This window comes from Gobius niger (assembly GCF_951799975.1).
Source record: "Gobius niger genome assembly, chromosome: 1".
Classification (NCBI taxonomy): Eukaryota; Metazoa; Chordata; class Actinopteri; order Gobiiformes; family Gobiidae; genus Gobius; species Gobius niger.
The window spans coordinates 15,432,343-15,452,880 of NC_136852.1; the positions used below are offsets into that span (position 1 = coordinate 15,432,343).

General features: G+C 40.5%; 3 protein-coding genes across 3 annotated transcripts; all 3 read right to left on the reverse strand.

Moving 5' to 3' along the window:
• Positions 1–3,416: 3,416 nt before the first annotated feature.
• On the reverse strand, positions 3,417–10,036 carry hepacama (hepatic and glial cell adhesion molecule a). The gene is made up of 8 exons (XM_079560782.1): positions 9,742–10,036; positions 7,965–8,312; positions 5,885–6,166; positions 4,505–4,595; positions 4,260–4,327; positions 4,122–4,192; positions 3,974–4,042; positions 3,417–3,892 (listed from the first exon to the last, which is right to left on the reverse strand). The coding sequence occupies exons 1-8, from the start codon at positions 9,845–9,847 to the stop codon at positions 3,572–3,574; spliced, it is 1,356 nt and encodes a 451-aa protein (XP_079416908.1). The 5' UTR covers positions 9,848–10,036; the 3' UTR covers positions 3,417–3,571.
• A 3,290-nt stretch (positions 10,037–13,326) lies between these two features.
• LOC306977543 (neurogranin-like) lies at positions 13,327–16,382 on the reverse strand. Its single transcript, XM_079575913.1, has 3 exons — positions 16,188–16,382; positions 15,198–15,402; positions 13,327–14,250 (listed from the first exon to the last, which is right to left on the reverse strand). Exons 1-3 carry the CDS (start codon positions 16,200–16,202, stop codon positions 14,195–14,197), a joined length of 276 nt encoding a protein of 91 aa, XP_079432039.1. The 5' UTR covers positions 16,203–16,382; the 3' UTR covers positions 13,327–14,194.
• Positions 16,383–16,859: 477 nt separating this feature from the next.
• LOC306960528 (uncharacterized protein) lies at positions 16,860–20,256 on the reverse strand (the record flags this gene model as incomplete). The annotated part of the gene is made up of 6 exons (XM_079552957.1): positions 19,993–20,256; positions 19,850–19,920; positions 19,744–19,778; positions 18,128–19,517; positions 17,380–17,435; positions 16,860–16,917 (listed from the first exon to the last, which is right to left on the reverse strand). Exons 1-6 carry the CDS (start codon positions 20,144–20,146, stop codon positions 16,860–16,862), a joined length of 1,764 nt encoding a protein of 587 aa, XP_079409083.1. The 5' UTR covers positions 20,147–20,256.
• Positions 20,257–20,538: the final 282 nt, after the last annotated feature.

The following is a 20,538-nucleotide window of genomic DNA, read 5'->3' on the forward strand; positions in this document are numbered from 1 at the left end:
AGGAGGAGATACAGATCAGGATGGCTGGCACTCTAGAGGTTGCCGAGGGACAGTTTCTATGGCGAATGAAAAAGACAAGCTTATTTTAAGTGGGGCAGGGTTTTTTACAATTCGCAGACCCGCAATTTACAGTCTACTTCAGTCTGTTAAAGGACACCAAAGGTTAAATTTGAGTCGAACTAATTAACGTCTAAACCAATGAAAAAATTCGGTCTATTTTTGTTCCTACGCATAACACACTGATTAGGACGTTCAAAAATAATCCCACGGAGGAAGTCCACTCCAGTTAAAAGAAGGGCCGTTGTGATGGATTGGCCTCTGGTTCAGTTGATTATCAGAGTGTCTACTTAAAAATATCTGCAAATGATTGTTACCACTTTATTAGGTGATGCAAAATCGCTGAGGTCTTCCATCTAACTGAGATTTGAACATTTTCTTTCTAACATGGCCTGAAGCAGTAACGCATGGTATCTGTGGGTTGAGCTCCAGTTTTAGTCATTGTCTTTCAAATTTAGCCTTGTTTTGGTTCTGTTTCTAGTTTTTCCCAAGTCTTGCTTAGTGGGATGTACTGTGCAAAAGTTATATCGCAAATATCGCAATTTGTGCTTATATCATGCAGCCCTGGTTGCTTCGTGTGCAAAATATTCCATGTGTTCATGTCACACCTTCATTCATGTTCCCTGTTGTCCGGAGCCGAGCAGATGGTTTGGTCAGATGACTTAAGCAGAACAACTCTGCTGAAGACAATTTCAAGTACAGTGTATTTTTGTCAGCAGGACTCAAAACGCAGAGGCAATGATGAAATAAACATATGTTGTGACACTGATGATTTGCAGAAGGTGCTTGGTGGTTTAGGGCAAATCTATGTGACCCTAAATGGAGATAATTAACTGCTTGTGTCCATCTATTGATATTACGCAGCTTTCTTAAAAGGAAAACGTGTTTCCTTTTTTGTGCATTTGTTTAACCAGTTGCCTTTGAATAAAAACAACCAGCAAAAGAGCTTTAACCTTTCAATCCCTGCCTTAACTGAATACATTTTCTCCATTTCTTTACCCAAATCGAAAATGTTGCAGCCTATAGCTCAGTGTAACGCCTCATTTGAAAACTAAGACCTACAATACTATCTGAATGGATCTTTTCCCCTTTTTGTTGCCGTGTTGGAGTCACATTTTTGTCATTTTTTCATCACTTTATTGTCACTTTTATGTTGCTCTATTTTCTCACTTTTTCGTCACTTTTCAGCACTTTCTTTCCCCATGTTTGTGTCGCTCTTTCATTGCATTTTCATCCTTTCATTCATCTAATTTTTGTTGCTATTTCGCCCCTTTTTAGATTCGGGTTAAGCCAAGAGAAAACGTGCCCGGTTCAGGTGCGGGTTGAGAGGTTAAACAATAAACGATCATTGTCTGTTGGGATCATGACCCACATGGCGGTGTGAACAGGGTATGAGTAAGACATGACAAATAGCAGGATGGGGTTATTAATTAGAAGCCAGGAGCGTCATACATCATGTGGACTCTCACTTTGCACCCACTATCCTCACACAGACGCACACATCGTCCCAGTCCCTTGAGCTTAATTATTGCCAGGTCCAATCAGCTTCTCTCTGCATAGTCAGGTTTATTCTGCTCTACATAGGGCACAAAACAATAGAAAAAAAAGAAAAGAAAAAAAAGCTCTCAAACTTGATGATCCGAAGTTTCCGGAAAGATTTACAGGCTGATTTTCAATTCAAATGTTAGTTGTGGTCCAAACTCATTCATAACTTTCCTAACATATTTGTAGCATCCAAGGGACAAGTTTATAGGTAGGGTAACTTTTCAAGGTCACCGTCACAAAAAATGCAAGAAAACTGGCCTGCAAGTTCATGAAATCGACACAAATGTTTTAGATGCACAGTGTTTGACTCACAAATCTTGGGGTTTACAATGCACTAAAGGAGGACAAAATCAGGTATAGTGGCTTTAAATATGTACTCTTGACGTCACGTATATTCCTACTCATGTATCATTGTATCATCACCCGCGTAGATCAAAACCTCTTTTCATTGGGAGATGTCTGCCACACAGCCGTGTTTGAGGATTAAAGCAATAAATAAAACACGCATATTTTAATGACAAAGGGGGTTCTTCTGCGTGTCTGAAAGGACCCCATTATCCTGGTAATGATGGTGGGACGCGTAAATTACGGTCTGCGAGAGCATCACAGACAGAGAACTCCCCCTTTCATCTCCCTTTCTACTCCACCATCAAACAATGTGATCAAAACGAGTGTGAAAAATAGACGGCATTCAGTGAGCGTTATTACTGTAATGAAATAGTGAGATGTGGTTCCCTCTAGTGGAGAGGTTTGTAACTTTTTTTTTTTTTTTTTTTTTTTTTAAATATCTTTATTTGAATTGAGACAGTGCACATTAATCAACATGTGTTTCTTCAACATGTAAATGTGCCGGAGTTAGCCATGTAGGCTAATTTTCATCCGTAGTCCCATGGCAGGTTGATGTCATGACAGGACAAACACAGGCACAAACATACAGCAAAAACACCATCACAGAGACATAAAAAGACAGTGAACGATGAATGACAACATTAGATATGTAAAAAATAGGTAAATTCACAGATAAAAGATCAGAAAGGGACAAAACACAAAACACCACAATCTTCCACACAGCAAGACATGTATCAGTGGTTGGTGACTCTAGACCATGTTGTGTTCACATGTCTGACTGTCCAAGAGCCACTTCTTCACAGAGTTTTTAAAAGTGTGGAGTGAGGTCAGGTTTCAACTTCAATTAACATAAGAGGAGGTCCCGTTTTGCCAACCTTGTGCTCGGGTAAGGATAGACAACTTATTTATCTGAAATGATCAAATACAGAATAGGGTAGCACTTTATACATTAAAAAAAGAGACCCGTTTCAGTTTATCATACTTTCTCTTCTTCTCTTCCTCGTCTTACTTGTGGCGCTCACTGATATCAATGCAGATGTTCTTGCTATTATGTCTTAAACTGTACACAGCCAAAAGAAAGACTACCATACTTACCTTGCCAAAGGCCTTTACGGGAAGAGGCCTAATGTTTAGCAAAGGATAAAGTTTTTAGCTGCTAACTTTTTAGGAGAGATGTTGACATCTAGTGGACAGTATCAGAAGTGCACCCGTTATTTTTATGCCAATAATCCCGAACTGCCCCATTACTTCCATTCAGTGTAACGATTTATGTTTATACTTCTGCAGAGTAATGTTTATGATGCAAGATTTTGTCAGGAATGTAATTAAAACAATAAATAGTTTTTAAAAAAAGTGTCAGCAAATATATCAAATCAACCACATTATTTTGTACCTCTGCTGTACCTACCCCCATGTGTTGCAGAGCCCTGATGTACACAGTGAAATAGCTTGACAAAAACGGAATATTACAACATTGTAATGTATTTTATTCAAACACTACAAATGTTCGGTGCATAGAGAAAAGATGAAAATAAACAGTACACGTGGATAGAACCAAGGACATTTCTAAATTGTGCATATTTTCTAATAACCTATATAAAACTTTTGTGTACAGTTATGGTCATTGCTGTAGAGGACTGTGAGCCTCACTAGGGTCCGGGCCCTCGGACTCCACAGGAAGGGTGCTGGTGGGGATGCCCACAGGAGGCCGGACTTTCCTGATTGGAGTGAAGCTGCGCTGAGGCGAGCCCGGTGAGTGAGGGCTGGGCAGGGGCAGTGGGAGTGGCTGGGTTAAGGGTGAGGGGCTGCGGGGGTACCGGCGTGGAGGGGTCCAAATGGGCCCACTTCTGTTGGAAGAAGGGAGGACTGGGACATATGTGGGATGTATAACTTCTGATTGGCTCATATTGACAGAACGCTCCTCTAAATGCTCCAGAGGCTCCTGCAACAACAGTTCACAAAGAAAGACTTCAAAACATTCAAAAGGAATCCGTAGCATTGTAAAATTTACAAAAATACTTACATCTTCATTTAAAACACACAAAGGCATTGGACTCCTTCGTCCAAGTGTGCTTGGTTTAGTCACAACTTCCTATAAATGCAATCAATGTTTGAAGGTAAAGCACATTAAATTGGAGAATTACTCAAGGTTTACTAAACTACACACTTACATCTTCATTGAGGACATATAAAGGCATGGGACTTCTTCGACCGAGGGTGCTGGGCTTCGGTACAACATCAACTGCAAACATACACAAGTGCAGCTTTAGTAAACTCGTATTTTCTACTTACAAACAATACATACTTACCATCATGACCATTTTCACTCTGCTCCACGTAGATGGGAGCTCTTTGGGGAACAGGTCGATGCTTCTTTCTGCAAAACAATAAATATCCCTATTTCGTTATGTAATGATAGGGTGGAAAAGTACACAGAACTGAAGTAGTGGAGGGAACTACTTGAGATGCTATTCCTATCGTCAGACTCTACCTCAAACAGAACCAGAAAGAGGGTGAATAAGAAGGGGGAAGGACAGAATAGAGTAGCTCTTACTTGGACGGCTTCCAGCAGGCGCACACAGTCACCAGGGTGATTAGGAGGAATATACCTCCTGTAGACAGGATGATGTACAGCGAGCTCCGTCCTTCACCAGAGGGAGAAGAGTGGAAGAAAGACAAAAAGGAAAGAGACAACCGGAGGGACTGTGTGTTAAAAACAGGTGGGACTTTACTGCAGCTTTTGTGTTCACAAATCACTTTGCTTAACCTCACTTAACTTTCAGAATTCACAATTGAACACCATTTCAACTCTTTACCAAATCTTTGAAGTGTGCCGACTCACACAGAGCTTTGTAAATGGAAATGAAAGTTTGAGTGGCTGTTTCTGTTCTCTGCAGTAAAGCAATAATGAATTCAGGATTACAAAGGTCCACTGAGACAGCTTTTCCATTTCTCCATTTGTGCTCTCATTGATAATTGTCAAGGTGCACATTCAGTCTTCAACAAGTGCCTCTTCTACAGAGCCCAGTAACAAAAGCTTGAAGCGTTCTTTAATACAGCCTCTATTCAATCTTAGTGGACAGACATTTTCCCCAGAGAAATAACACCTCTTTCAGAACTAACATTGGACTGTGTGTCAAATGGTTTTGACCATTGATTTGGCCCACTATTTCGATGGGTTTCCCAAACGTTTCATGCTGGGAGCCCAAAATATTGATGCAAACAACCATGGACCCTGACAGTAAAATGTAATGATCATTTCAGGAGTAAAATATTTAAAACATCTCTTGTTTTGCAACCAGTAAAGAAACACTGGTGTTACAAGTAAAACAGTGTGCATGAGATTTTTTCCTTTTCTAAGAGTAAAATATTTAACATCTGATTTTACACTACATATTTTAGTGTTTACATTGGTTCTTTAACGGCGCATTACTCAATTTACTATATAGTTTTAAATGACAGCATACATTTTCATCTCACCACCCTCCAATACCTACTTTGGGAACCCATGATTTGAAGTTGACGCCGGCCTTTACTTTGTGTGATCCAAAAAATGTAAAGCATCCTTTCAGACTTCTTCATTTGCAGAGCCATTAGCTGTATTAATAACTTAAAACTGGCTTTAAAATATGCTCAGTTCACCCCTTGATGCAATTCTCTCACTGATGTGTGAAATGTTGTGTCTCTGAAATGTGTGAAATGTTGTGTCTCTGAAATCCAGCCTTGAAACCAAAGTTGGATGAATTATTCTGGAAATATTCTGGTTTACATGTGAAAACTCAGTCGTACACCAAGGCTGTCTGTAGTCCTGTGAGAAGAAAGCCTTAGTGTTGCTGATGAAGCCTTTTGGATTAGAGGTGAAACATTACAGAGTACAGACAATGCCTCAAGAACCATCTATTCTGGGTTACTGAACGTGTTGTATGCCACTTACTATAGACAGTGAGCCTGACGGGAGGGCTCTTCATGCTGCTGATGAGGTTCTCCACGGTGCAGATGTAGATGTCGTCATCGGACATGAGGACACGTGAGATGGTCAGCACCTTCTGGTCATGTGACAGTAGCAGTCGCGAGTCGTTAGCCAGCCCTTTGCCTCCTTTGACCCAGCCATAGACGGGCTTTGTGCCGTTATCGTGAGAGCAGCGAAGGTTAAAGTGCTCGCTGTACTCCAGCACAGAGGAAGCGATCATCTGAATGTAAGGCCTTGACATAGGAACTAATGACACAGACAGGGAGGTGAAAAAACATGGTTACATCATTAAGGCCCTGTATCTGATTTTTGTTTTTGTTTTATTAAACATTTTTAGTCCTTCAGTGATTTGTAAAAGCAGACAGTTGTGAAAAAAGGCCCTGTGTGCGCTATGCATCTAATGGGGATGGGATTCTCAATTGCCCATTCATTACAAACAGAAAATAATTGTAATATTCTGTGTGGGGTGGCATTACATTCTCTGTTAAGAACTGGGATGATATGGGGAAATTAGCAAAGACTTTGGATCATAGCTGAGAATTTAAATTTCAACTTTCAAACAAGACTGCAATAATAGGACCTTTAATACAGTGGGAACACACTATATAAAAAGACACATATGCATTTTTCTCCCCTCACTGTCTGACATGAAACCAGAATTAACTTTTACTTTTTTAGGTCAATTAGAATAAAAAAAAAAATCAAAAGTATTTGCTGAAATGCCAGAAGAATGAGAGATAGAATATAGTTGGCAGGAGTTTTGGACCATTCCTCCAAACAGAACTTGTGTAACTGAGTGAAATTTGTAGGCCACCTTGGTGCACATGCCTTTGCAGCTCTACCCACACATTTTCAACTGGATTGTGGATGTTATCCCACTGTAACCAGTTTGGCAGTTTGCTTTGAGAATTGTCCATTTGGAAGACACATTTGCACCCAAGCTTTAACTTCCTGCTGATGTTGCTCCAATATTTCCCCATAGTGCTCTTTCTTCATGATGTCATCTATTTTAAGTTGGGATTGTGTTCTCAGGCTTGCAAGATTCCCCCTTTTTTCTCCAAACGTGACGATGGTCATTTTTTTTTTTTCAGACCACAGGAAATATCTTTAAAAATTAAAATCTTCATGCTGTTTTTATTTGAAAACTCCAATCTGTCTTTTTCATGTTTCTTTTGTAGTAAGAGCTTCTTCCTGGCAGAGTTCCCTCTCAGCTCACTCTGGATAATGACAAACTCTTGCCAGTTTTAGCATCTTCACCAGGTCTTTTGCTTTTGTTCTTGGGTTGATATTCACATTACAGACACAGCACGTTCATCTCTGGGACACAGAACCCGCTTTCTTTCGGATCTGTATGGACATTAGTACTGGACATTTCCATCTTCTTTATACTTGCATATAATTGTTTGAACCAATGTACCTGGCACCTTCAAACCAGACTTGTGTTTCCAAAGACATGACATTGTCTTCTGGGCTTTCTCAAATTGTTTAAAGGCATAGTAATGTTAGTGTATGTAAACTTTTGATATAAAACAAAAAATGTATTAAAAAAAAAATACATATCTCTCATTCTTCTGGCATTTAGCAAATAGAAATAATTTAGAAAATTCTTATTAAATAAAAAAATAAAAGTTAATTCTGGTTTCATGTCAGACACTGATTCCCAGTGTGACTAAATAACTATTGAATTACATTTGTTATCATGTCTAATAAGCCATGAACAAAATATATCTTGATGTGGAGTCAGATCCTATGTACGATTATGTGCATTGTCAGGAGAATTACTATGTGTACAATTTCGACCATCATTGAAAGATAAAAAGGTTTGTCGCAGTTGTGAGCAAATTAAGAGCTTGTCGGTCAATTTGCTAGACGGTTTCTTATATAAGCAAAATAATTATAGATTTTCCTGAAGGTAATGCTAATGACTCACTCTGAATAATTTCCTAAACTAAACGGCTTCACTTGAACCAGAGGACAGTCATTCTGCTGATGGCCCACACTCCCCCTCAGTGTCTGATTAGTCATAGGCTTAGAAATGCTGTACCGTCCACAGTGAGCTCAATGTAGTGCTCCCCAGTGAAGGTGTCGTCTGTGATGGAGATCTCCACTTCGTAGGTGCCTTCGTCAGACAGCTGCAGGTTGTGGAGCAGCAACGATCCATTCTCATACACCAGAATGCGATTTCTGTACTCCGGCCTCAGGTTTCCAATGATATCAGTGCCGATAGACTGCACCACTGTGATGGGCTTCTCCTTGTCCCTTTTAAGCTGCCACTTGATGACGGGTTTGTCCGTGCTGCTGCTGGAGTAGCTGACTGACAGCAGGGCCTCTCTGCCCACTGTGCCCCTCACTACCTGGGACTGGCTGGTCACATTCACACTGGACACCTCGCCTGCAAATTACGTCAAAGCAAGAGAGACATTTTAGAAAAAACTTAAAATTAGATATTGTTTAGCTTATTTGTGCTGACCATTGGAAGACAACTTTATATGCAGTTTAAAATATGTGAGATTTGCACATTTTCCAAACATTTCAGGCCACGACCCCCGATATTTAGTTGTTTTTAATTGTTGTGTTTAATAACTTCAAGGTGGAATTATATTTATTTTCATAATTAAGTTTATTATTTCACCTCAATTAACAAATGATAGTGTCTTGCAGCCCCTAGTGGCTCCTGACTCTCACCTTGGGAACTCTGCACAAAAAACACTGGCTATTAATGCAACCAATGCATTGCACATCTAGACGCCAAATACTCAAACTTGGATTGCAAAACTGTGAGGACTTTCTCTTTGCATAAACATAACTTCATAGCTTTAAACTGTAGTGATAATAACATAATAATTGGGTGCACTAGTAAAAAGTTATTATCGCTTGTCATTCACTTTTATCCTTCCTTTGCGACAGAATGCTTTGAATCCTGGGCCCGGAGTGAACTATTGTTTGCTTTCCCAACTGTGATTTGTAGTTCCTCATCTCCTACTGTTAGCCTATAGCTAAAATGCTGACCTGACCCCATGTCACTCCTTTTACACACCTCCTGTCTTGGAAACCAAACTCAGCAAAGCCATTACATTCACAGTGGCGTTCCTATAACTCAGTGCGGCGGGACACATGGAGGCCTAAGTCTGGGCCTGAGAGGGACATCCTACTGTTAGCAGGAATGCGATAGAAAGAACAACACGGGACGGAGGGAGAGACTCCGCTCACTATTCTCTGCAGAGGGGCAGTTTAGCATGGCATCGCCTCGTCACCACGGCAACCATTCGGTCCGCCTGACCAGCGTTGCCACGGCAATGAGACAAAGGGCACGATTGTTGGAACTACTTTCCACTGCTGAAAAGAGGGAGAGAGCGGGTGAGAGAGAAAAACTCTTTGTCAGTGGTGAAGTTGGGGATAGACACAGAACCCAGTGATTCCACAAAAGCAACCAACTGTTTTCCTACAGATCTCACTGTAACTAAAACATTTGTTTAAATTATGTGGATTTATTTATAGCAACTTCTCCTCACGACTCTTGTCTTTGCCTCTTCGTAATTATCACTCTTGACCCTCAGGTCCTCCTTCTCTTGATCTCCAATGAGCTCTCCAAGCTCAAATTGGCTTGTCGGGGAGTGTCATTGTGAAGCAGTGCCCCTTAAAATAATCCTTTATGTTACTTCTTTTGAAAACACAATGTAGGAAATCATCTTTCAATAGGTAAATTGCAAGGTCTCACTTACATAAATGCCACAAGACAAAACTGTTACGTGAATACACTTGTTTTTGCCCTTGTTTTGAGAAAGCTGAATTCAGATGAGAATAACTGCATTTGTTCTTACCTGACAGTAGAAACAGGAGCAGGCCCAGCAGTGTCAGAAGTGCAGATAAGTCCGTGTAAGTCTTGGTGGCTGTAGAGGTAGAGGTGGTCTTCCTCTCCACCTTCATCTTGTGTCCGGGGCAGATTCTTTTCCCCTCTTAGTGAACATGGTTTATCCACTCCGGGCACGTTCCCCCACACTGACTGCCTGCTCTGGCCTCTGACTAGCCACACTGAGCCCCACTCTTCAGCTCACTCCCCAGCGCAGCACCCCAGTCACCGCAACAACAGTGACTGTGTGTGTCACTGTGTGTGGACTCCTGTCAGGCTGTGAGTGCCGTCTTTGCCCCCAAAAGGCTACTTTTCATGCCTCATCAGTCGTGTAGTAGTGCATGTACAACTTTTCCAAAAGACAAACATTGCTTATCTGTATCAAGTCTTCAGATAAAACAACCATCAATTTCACCAATGACTATAAAAATGTAAAATAATTTTGTAATTGTTTTGACTTTGGTTCTCAAGCTGATAATCCAATCAAGGAGCAAAGTAACTGTCCTATATAATATACAGCTTTAAAAAAAAGTCTCTATTAGGTTCTGAGCTTTCAAATGAGGAATGGCAAGTGCACATATTTGTATTTGTGTAGTAAATACATGTTTAAGCTCGTTATGATAAACTCACATTCATTTGTTGTCCTAAATCAGTTATCTCTCAATTAGTTGGGACCCAAAAGTGGGTCGCGGGACCCTTTTCAGAGAGTCGCAAGTCTTTCCCAGAAAACATGCGTTGAATCACAGCATGAGTCTGTTATTTGATTGCTTTTATTATGATTAAAACAACCTCCAAGAAATAACTCAAAACCCACTTAATTAAAATGGCTTATAATGTCTAATAATGCTTAAAAAGGCTTAAAAAATGTACATTATATAAAACAAAGAACGTTCTGTTTTGGGTTAGGGTTAGTTATTCTATGGTGAACATCAATTGAGGATCACTGTCCTAAATAACATCACAGCTTCATTGTTCACGCTCTAGTAATTGTTATGAAAACAGATTGAGCTTCACATGGAGCTTTGTGTTATTACCTGTGCATCCAGCAGGTGGCATAGAAGTATATGATTACTAGTCTAGTTTCTGTAACCAAAAAAGGGCTGTGAAAGTGCAATTAATAACATTTTAATCTAATCCAAGGTACTGGTAATAAATATGGTGCTTTTTTGGGACAGGTTTACAGCATCCTATGGCATTAAAGTCCGGAGAGGAATTTTAAGGAATAAAAAAAGCAATTCGTCTGTTGTTTAAGTTGAGGTTTGCACTGAGATGTGTATCTCATGATTAGTAAAAGTCATTATGATTCCATAAACTTTACCTAATGTCACCAGATTTTATTAATCCTCCCATTGTCCAAAACCCTTGTCCAAAACCTACATGTATTGGGTTTCCGTGTTGCTGAGTGTTTTTATATATATTTATTTCTGTCATGTCATTGTAAGTGTGCATTTTACCCTTTTTAATTAAGAGTTGTTTGAAATTACTTAGCAATTTCTTGTATTTCTTGCACAAATATCAAAGAATATGCATGATGTGCATGTTAGTAAAATATTTTCTGTTGTGCTTATGTTATAGTCTCTCAAGAAAATAATAATAATAAAAGTAAGTAGTTTTAAATACTTTATAATAACATTGTATATTAATATACATGCAATGCCTCAAGATGTAGATGTGGCTGTCCCTTTCAAAGTAGGCCCACATAGTTTTAGTATCTTGACACATGTTTTGAATATTGACGCTTCTCTGTTTTGACCATTGAGTCTTAATGTGTCATCCCGCCCACTTTGGTAAATCAGTCTTTTGTTTTGACTTTTATTTAGAACACTTTATTCTTCTACATCACAAAGAAAGTGTTTCTCTTGCAGAGGCGTAAAATACAGCGAGCCTTAACAAGGAGAGTAGGAGCAGCTGCTGTCTGTCACGGCTCTCTCCCTGTGGTCGCACATCTGTGGAGCTGCAGCTGACCATCAAAGCCTCGCCCCCTCACCTCTGCCCCGGGTAAAAGCGCTGGCACCCTCTCCCCTTCATCCCCGAGAGAACTCTTTTTTTCAAGGGGGACACTTTTCAGTCAATACAAGTGAGGGCGCAGAGGGGCCTCTTGGGTCTGTGTGAATCATGCAAACATGATGTGGAAAATATACCACATTTAGATGTTAGCAGACGAGAAAATCATTAGATCCCATGCCCTTATATCAAAGAATAACTTGTAAACTATTAATGCTCCTCCTGAGTTGTGCAGAATCAGTGGTAGATAATTGCGCCCCCTGTTGTTTTCTTCAGCAGAAATAAGTCTGATAATTATGACCCAGGAGAGGGCTATCATTCAGTATCTAATGCTGACAAAGAGTCCAGAGAAACCAGTCAAACTGACCAAGCGCACGGCCCTCATCGTGATGTCTCAACTCTAGGGGTGAGATGGATTTAGATGAAGTTTTACGTGCCCATACCGCTCTGAATTGTATTTGCAGCTCCAGGTGGGTGCGTGCTATGTTGGGAGGTGCGCAGGATATTATTGATTGCTCACCCACAGTCATTAAAGAGACAAGCAGTACGTGGCCATGTCTCCTTTGGGATTGAGTAGGAGAAAAGAGAATCTAAAAAACTCACGGGGGATGTTGAGGAGGAGGAATGTCAGCCAGCCCTGAGAAGAAACTACAGGGCGCTGTGGTGTGCAGAAACCACAGTGGCTCATATCTGTGCAGCTGGCAGGAGGCATCTGTAGAGAGGTGGGCGTGCATCTGTGTGTGTGTGCGACAATGAGTGACTTGAGAGGGAGCCGCACACACACACACACACACACACACACACACACACACACACACACACACACACACACACACACACACACACACACACAGGCGCTCAAATTCTTTTTCCTATGAATACATGTGCCCCGTCTGAGAGAGTGCAGTGTGCGCGGTGCACGCCTCAGATGTGTGTGGGTGGGCTGAGTGGGAGCACTGGAAGACTGAAGATGCTCGAGCCATGAAGCGAGCAAGGCTGGCTCACAAATGAAGAGAAAGGCAATTTTGGCAGTCCTATTTTGTAGTACACTAAGTGATGACTTTACAAAACTATATTAATTACAAGTGCTGTCACCATACTAATATTTCAAGCTTGATTTTAAAGCTAAGGACAAAACTTTTTTTTTCTTCTTTTGCACACTTTTAAACTGGACATTTTGTTTCGTCAATGTGGTGGTCGACTCCTGTCTCTGGGAATGTTACCGCAGTCATGGGGTTTTATCCTACTTGAGACAGTACTGATCCCGCTTTTACAATCATTAGTATAAGGTATCTCTATTGACACACTGAAGCCTGGCATATTTCTTGTCAAGTTGATGTGGTTACATTTGACTGAAACTCATGCAATCCTTTTTTGTTTTTAGCTGTTGCAGGTTGTCCTCGGGCACATTCGACAGTGATAGACATACACAAATAAATCATTGCACTTTCATTCAATAGGTAGGTGCAGATTCATTCATTCATGCTGAGAGCTGCGATCACAACATAAAACATGGAATAATACGCGAGGACAGTTAAAGAGGCGCTTCAAGTATATTTGAGGTGCATTTATTATAGTGTAATGCCATGATTCTACAGCCAACTTCAGCAGGGTATAATTCAGTTGAGTTCAGGCTCTGCAAACTCTAGCAATGCAATTAATACACCTGATTTAACATAAATCAAACAAGGCAAACCCATCAACACAGTATTAGCAGGATATAAACTAAGTCTTGAGAATTATATTATTATTGTTATAGGAATTGCTTCTGGGACAGACATTACTGCATGCTTACTGCTCTGGAAGATCCGATTTATAGAAAAATGCTTGAAGGAATTTTATGAAAGTAATCAAGGCATACAAACTATAATATAACTTTCATGAAAAGAACGTAGCTGTTTGTTACATATTGATTGTTGAGTAAGCAAGTCAAATAACAATATGACAGATCTAAATACAAGCAGTGCAGATAAAACAAAGCAAGAGAACGAATTATTAAAGCCACTACTTACACAAGGTTCAGTGTTGAAGCACAATAGGTCTACACACAGATGGTCTAATCCATCCAAAATAAGCCCTGTTTAGCATTTAGAGGACATTCATTTTCACATTCACAGATCAGCTAAAAACTAGCACACTACCAGAAGTTTCACAAGTACATGCAGTGAGTTGCGAATTCTGGGTCAAAGACATCCCTACTAACAAGTGCTGGAGAAGCAGAGGAGTGTTAAAGTTCACAAAATTCACCCTCGAAAACTGTTCATTTCCTACAGCTAATTTGTGTTGAAAACAAATGACTCCTTGGGGTGGGGGGGTATAAAGGGTGTGTCTGAAAGACAGCCCAGCCAGCTCCAGCCATCATTATCCCATCTTTCACTACCTTGCTCTCTTTCTTCTTCATTCAGGTCAGTACAGGAGGGTCACTGCTCTGGCACAGATGTGTCGCCGCCTCCTACTGGCCTCGATCGTCCTGCCTCTGAAAACAGAAAGACAGACAGTTAACCTGTGACATATTCACATCTGTACAAAAACACGCGGGCACATGTGGGTGACGTTTCCATCTTGCTTCTGGTGTAAAACCTGAAGCTAGGGAGAAAATATCTCAGTCTTATTGTTTGAAAAGGGGGTCTACTCCAGTGGGAGGTGCTTGAGATGTTCGGTTCTTTTCCGACAGCTCCATTAATTCTGCCTGGCCTCTTTGAGGCATATACAGTTCCTTTTGCACCTGGAGTTATAAATACCTCTCCTACATAGGAACTGTAACTGGGTTATGTAAAAGTCTATGATTTAGATTTCCTTTGTCACCCATACCCCCTTGTTTTAGAAATGCAAAATGCTTTTAAAGGCATTTGAAACACATGCATTGTTTTCCTTAATGATAGGGTAACATTCATATTTACCAAATGCTAGCTTACAACCAGCGTCAACTGAGTTTCCGTTACAACCAGAGAAATCTGTAATCTCTTAAACACAAGGATTAGAAAAAGATTCAATCATATGCTGCTTGTCTTTGGGGTAATTAAACGAGTCACCCAGTTATGCAATACATTAATTACATATAATAACTTACAAGAGCCTCTAATACATGCAATTAATCATATACAATTAGTACAGTTTGAGCATTTTAATACATTTCTGTCTCTACAAAAGCATACCACAGTCACGCTATACTAATGAAATATGAATGTCAAAAAAGGGCTGAAGCAAAAGCATTTGCCCTGTTTTTGCATCAACTTTTTTGTCATCCTTAAGAAGTTTTGGTGCAAAGTCTTCTTCTAAGGTGGAACATACTTTTCACTATACTTTTCTACACTATTCAGATTAGAGTCCCAATTACTTACCTCATGCCAGTCCGTAGTCACCACCCTGTTACCATCCTTATAGTCTATCCATTATCTTATCCCTTGGCTCTATACCACTGACCTGCGCCCCCCTGGCTGCCGCTGAGCACATCCCCAGTGCTGCTCACCTCCTCCCCCTCTGTTTTGTCCTCAGGCTTCATCTTCTTACGGGTCATGTGGCCACGGAAGCCGGCCTGGATCTTGGCAGCTGCCCTGTTGGCCTCAGGGTCATCTAGCGGGATGTCCATGATGTCCTCTTCCTCCTGGGGCCGGCTGCACTCCTCCTGCTGTGAGACCAAGCAGCAAAACAAGAGCAGATGTCGCCCGTCAAATGTCAATACTCAGCAAAGGTAATAGTTCTGTGGTAGATCACAAATTGGAGGAGTAATCATATCTAAAAATGAGAGAACTCACATGTATAAGTATTTAAAAGAGTGGCACAAATTTGTTAACAACTTTCTTTAATTTGGAGGGATATGTTGTTGCATTACACACAGCTTGTAACTAAAGCAGTCGGTCGAGACAAGAACCGGACAGCAGCCACTGTCCCAACGGTAACAAAGAGTAGGCGGAAAAGAAATGGCTTGCCATAAAGCAGGCAGCAAAATATCAGCGCAGCCATAGATGTGTTTTGAAAACTTTAAAACAGGTACTTATGTTGCAATAATCTGCTGTCCAAGTGTGCTTAAAATATTAAATACAAAAGCCGGATCACAAAAGCGCAGAATCTTAGTGAGGCAGCACAACAGGTCTCCAATGAAGCCCCTCCAGTGCTGGAGTGTGCCCACCCACCTGTTCAGTCTGACTGCTCACACGACCGCCTGCATTTATTAGTTAGCGCAACTTAACAGCACAACATAAATGTCCTTAAATGATCATGAGAGTAAATACAGAAAGCCCAACGTCTAGTGTGTTCTCGAATTAGTAAAAACAGCTGCCTCATTAACTTCGATGCCCCAAACCCACTTAATCTGATTTTGCATAGACGCAAACAAGCAATGACACATTAATATACCCAAACAAACTGCTAGAACACATTCGCTCACACAGTTCATCTGAAGCGGGTACTTACATTGTGACAGTCCATGCCTGACTTGATGGATGACTTCAGACTGCGCTCACCTTAGATGGCTGATCTGAGTTTAAGACTATTCTAGAGCAAATACCTTCTCAGCAGCTTTTTTTTGTATAATGAGGATGCCCGACTGGGTCTTACTAACAATCACTGTATGTTCAGTAACAGCCGCTCACGCACAAAGTGGAAGGGAGAGAGCGAGAGAGAGAAAGAGTGAGAAAGAGAGACATAGAGGAGAGAGAGAGTGGGACCTCCTACAAACATGACAGCATGTGTTCCATCTTTTCAGCCTCATTAAGGTTAGTGGCCTACTGTGATCCCATTACTGAAACAGACCTTTAGCATACCATAATATAAACAGAGTGTACCCAGTGTATAGAACAGGTGCAATGGGGGTACATTTGTGACTAGACAAATCTGAAGGAAGGGAGCAGAGCTAGCAGAACAAATGTAAAAAGTGTAAATGTTGGAATTGCACATGAGTTTTAAATTTCACAGGTTTCAGTAAAAAACATATATACATGGGAATAATACAGTATGTTAAACATATGGTCATTAAACAATCGCAGACTTTCAAATTTCACTACAGCGTGAAGATAAACCTGTGTAAGAGTCCTGGCATGTTTTACACTGAAGGTGTTAAAAATGTATTAGAAGCAGAGTGAGCTATCAGCGCTCTCCATCCCTCAGATCCCAGCTGGTACGGCCGCCCACACGCCTCTGCCAGCTTCACAGACAAGACACAGAGAGAGAGAGAGAGAGCAACAGCAAACATCCATTTATCTGAGTTATATCTCTGACATTAACACCCTCCTAATGGTTTTATCAGTCATGCAAATCATGCATTGAAAAATGGTTAGTGTCTTGGCTAATTTCACTAAGATGCACAGTATATTAAGGAGTTGGTTATTATCACTCGCTCTCTGCGTTCCTAATTTGCAGGGACGAATTTCAGAGTTAACATGAAATTAATCAGTTATCTGCAATTATAGTTGCAGATATACAATAATTGCAATATTAATAGTAATATTGCAGCAATGCTTTTCAACAATAGTATTACTGTTTTGTATTTTTAAGAATTTAATAACGTGTGCATGGAACCAAAAACACTGATGTGTCTGATACGGTGGCTGTAAAAACAGATGGCCTTTACAGTGCGCTTTTGTGGAATCTTTGTTTCCACAGATACCGTACAGGAAAGGCATCTGGGGCGACAGAAAGAACAGGTTTCTCGTGGTTTTGAAGCTTTAAAAACAAGAACATTAAAGACAAAGATGGTGCCTAGCAACTATCAGCATCACCGTCTCCTATTAATTCCATGACGACACAAAAAGAGAGCGGGATGGGGATGGGTTACCATAGTAACATTGTTGGTACTTCTTCCTACACTACCCTCCCTGCATGTTTCGGCTTTTGGTCCAGGCTCCAGACATATTGGGTCTACTAACTTTTGACAGTGAAAATGTTCAGGGTCTGTAAACCTCTTCATACACATCGACAGTAAAACATGGGACTTGATAAAAAGGATGTGCTATTAAGGAATAGAATAGGCACGGTCAACAGAGAATGACCAAGAGTATGCAAACAAATGTAAAACACATGTATGTGCATGTCTCGTGTATTTTACTGTCGTTCACTTTTAAGTGTAAACTCTCTTTGCAAACATGGTCAAATGGACGGCAAACTAGAAAGCTTTTATAGTGACCGAGTGCTTTGAAAAGAATGGAACACGACACATCCGTTTTGTCCTTGAATATATTTATAACATTAACGGGCAGAAATGGGAGCATGACAGCGGCCTAACCTGACACATCTTCCTGAAATACGTATGTGGACCTGGCCAGAACTTGAGGAAATGTAAATATATATTTGACATGACTTAAAACCACTGAAGAATAAAGAATGAGTGGGGAAGCTTTTAATAATTTAGATTTTACCTTGTCATTTATATCTTCTTTAGGATCTGAGGTGCCCTGTTGATCCTCTAGCAGATGAGTGACCTCTTTGTCTGCCCTGGTCTCATTAAGATCTGGATTAATGCTGTCCTCTTCACATAACGGAAAGCCTTCTTTGACTTGATCTGATCTCCCTTCTTCTTCTTCTTCTTCTTCCTCTTCTTCGACTACTTCTTCTTCCTCTTCAAGTTCCTCCTCATCAAAGTGCAGCTCTTTTGGTAAATATTTGTCCAAACTTTGCTCGAGCTGTAACTCTTCTTCATCCTCTTCTGACAAATCATCTCTACTTTTCTCCATGATTTCTACATTAGAATCAACAAGTTGCGTTACGTCACTTTTAACATAATTTTCGACTGATTTTTGGTGCTCTATTTCTGGTTGGCCATCTGTGTCGGTGACGGTGACATTTTTATCCTCTGCGGTTAGGGTAGTCTCATGGGTAAAGTCCAAATTACTTTCAAAACTGTCCTCCTGAGGTGAATTATTGTCTAAATAATCTGTGTCTTTACCTTCCACATGATCCTCTTCTCCCTTAATTGAGAGCAAATCTCCTGTGACAATGCCAATACTTTCCTCCCTATGACAATTATGATTAGAATTAATTTCTTCTCTAGTATCATCTTCTTGCCTTTCACTTTCCAGTTCTATTTCATCTTGGATCAATGTTGTATCATCGGTAGTCATTTCCACTGTTCCCATATTTAGTTCATTGTGATCCTTAGTTTGCTGATTCTCAGGGACATCTTCAAAATTTACCTCCACTAAAGATTTGTTGTCGTCTAAAACAGCATCAACGGGGGCCACAGCATCATTGCCATCATTACTTGCTTCTTCTGGTCTCTGGTCTGTAATTTCTATTTGTGAAACCGGGGACTCTGGCCTGATTTCAGTAGACAGGAGTGCTTCTTCTTGCTCGGCATCTTCCTCCATTATCGAAACGGCGTCACCTCTTTCTTCTTCTAAATCTGCAGCACAAATATTTACACTTTCTGACTGAGCTTCCTCCTGCTTTGTTAGCTGGCAATCACCATCTTCACGTCTACTTCCTGACCTTTGTGCCTCGATTGCGCTCTCTTCCAGTAATTGTAGGTCATGTCTTTCTGAGTAAGAGTTGTTCAGGCTTGATGCTGTGCTGTTATTGATTTCATTAGATAATTCGTCAGATAGACTATGTGTGGAGGCTTTTGGGTCTGCACTTGCAGCTGGAGGCTCATCGGCTGACTCAGCTTGAGTTATAATGGGAGATGATTCCTCTTCTTTACACTCAGTTAAAGGAGTGTCATCAGCATGGCCGGTTTTGTTAGTGGCCATAGACACCTCCTCTTCTGACTGACCGGAATAATCCTCTGCTGTTGAGTTCTTTGAGGTTTTGCTGAAAATGAACACAGACAAAATTGATAAAACACAATTTCGATTTGTATTTTACATCTGAAACTGTGGATTTCCATTGTGCATCTTGAATGACTGGTTTAGCATACAATTATAATAACTAGTTGCCAATATGCTTATAAAAAAGAGCTTTATTTTTCCTGTTCTTTTCTCCTCTCTGTCCCTGCTCTGTGACATGGGCCATGTCGCCTGCACAGTTCAAAACTCACTTGAAAACAGTCAGCTTCGAGGCAAGGTCTGAGGGCTGGTGAGGAAAAACAAAATTAATATTGTTTCACGAAATGAATTCATACAGTGTAAGTTTAAATTGTTAACCTTATACGCCTGATTGCTGTCATATCGGTCTTCAAGTTTGGCAGCCCACTCACTAGGTTCAGTGCCACTTTCTATAAAACAAACCAAGCTCATTTGATTAGCTAATCTTTTTTTGTGTGTGTCAGATCATATGGTTAACCCACCGTCTCTCTTTTTCAGCAAAGTCTTAAAATACTCTGTTGCATATTCAGGGATGTCTTTGGGCTGGTCTCGAAGAATTTCTCTTGTCAGTCCCTCCAGTAGAGCACCAAAACCGCGAGGGACTCTCAGATGAGTGTTGGAAATGGGCATTGCCATTTTCTAACAACTTGAGTAGCTTTTAGTTACGGTGATAATTTTCTGTCAAGAGTCAAACGGTTGTAGTATCTTTCAGTATTCCAGACGCAAAACTTCACTAGTTTTATTGCAACTCGGTAACGCTGTTTTGTTTAGCTAAGTTAAAGTAACGTTAACAGAGACGGTCCGACCGCTGATGTTGTTGATAACCGTTACCAGGCAACAGCTCTCGGTCTACGGCTACTGACGAGGGGAAAATTGGGTAAAATGTAAACAAACATGTTTCATTTTATTAGACAGTAAAATATGAAACACCAACACATTTTATTTAGGCACCGGTAAGTTATATTCTTTAATTCTCTAAAAAAATCATGTTAGCAACATATGTAATGAAAAATTAAAAATCGTACGTC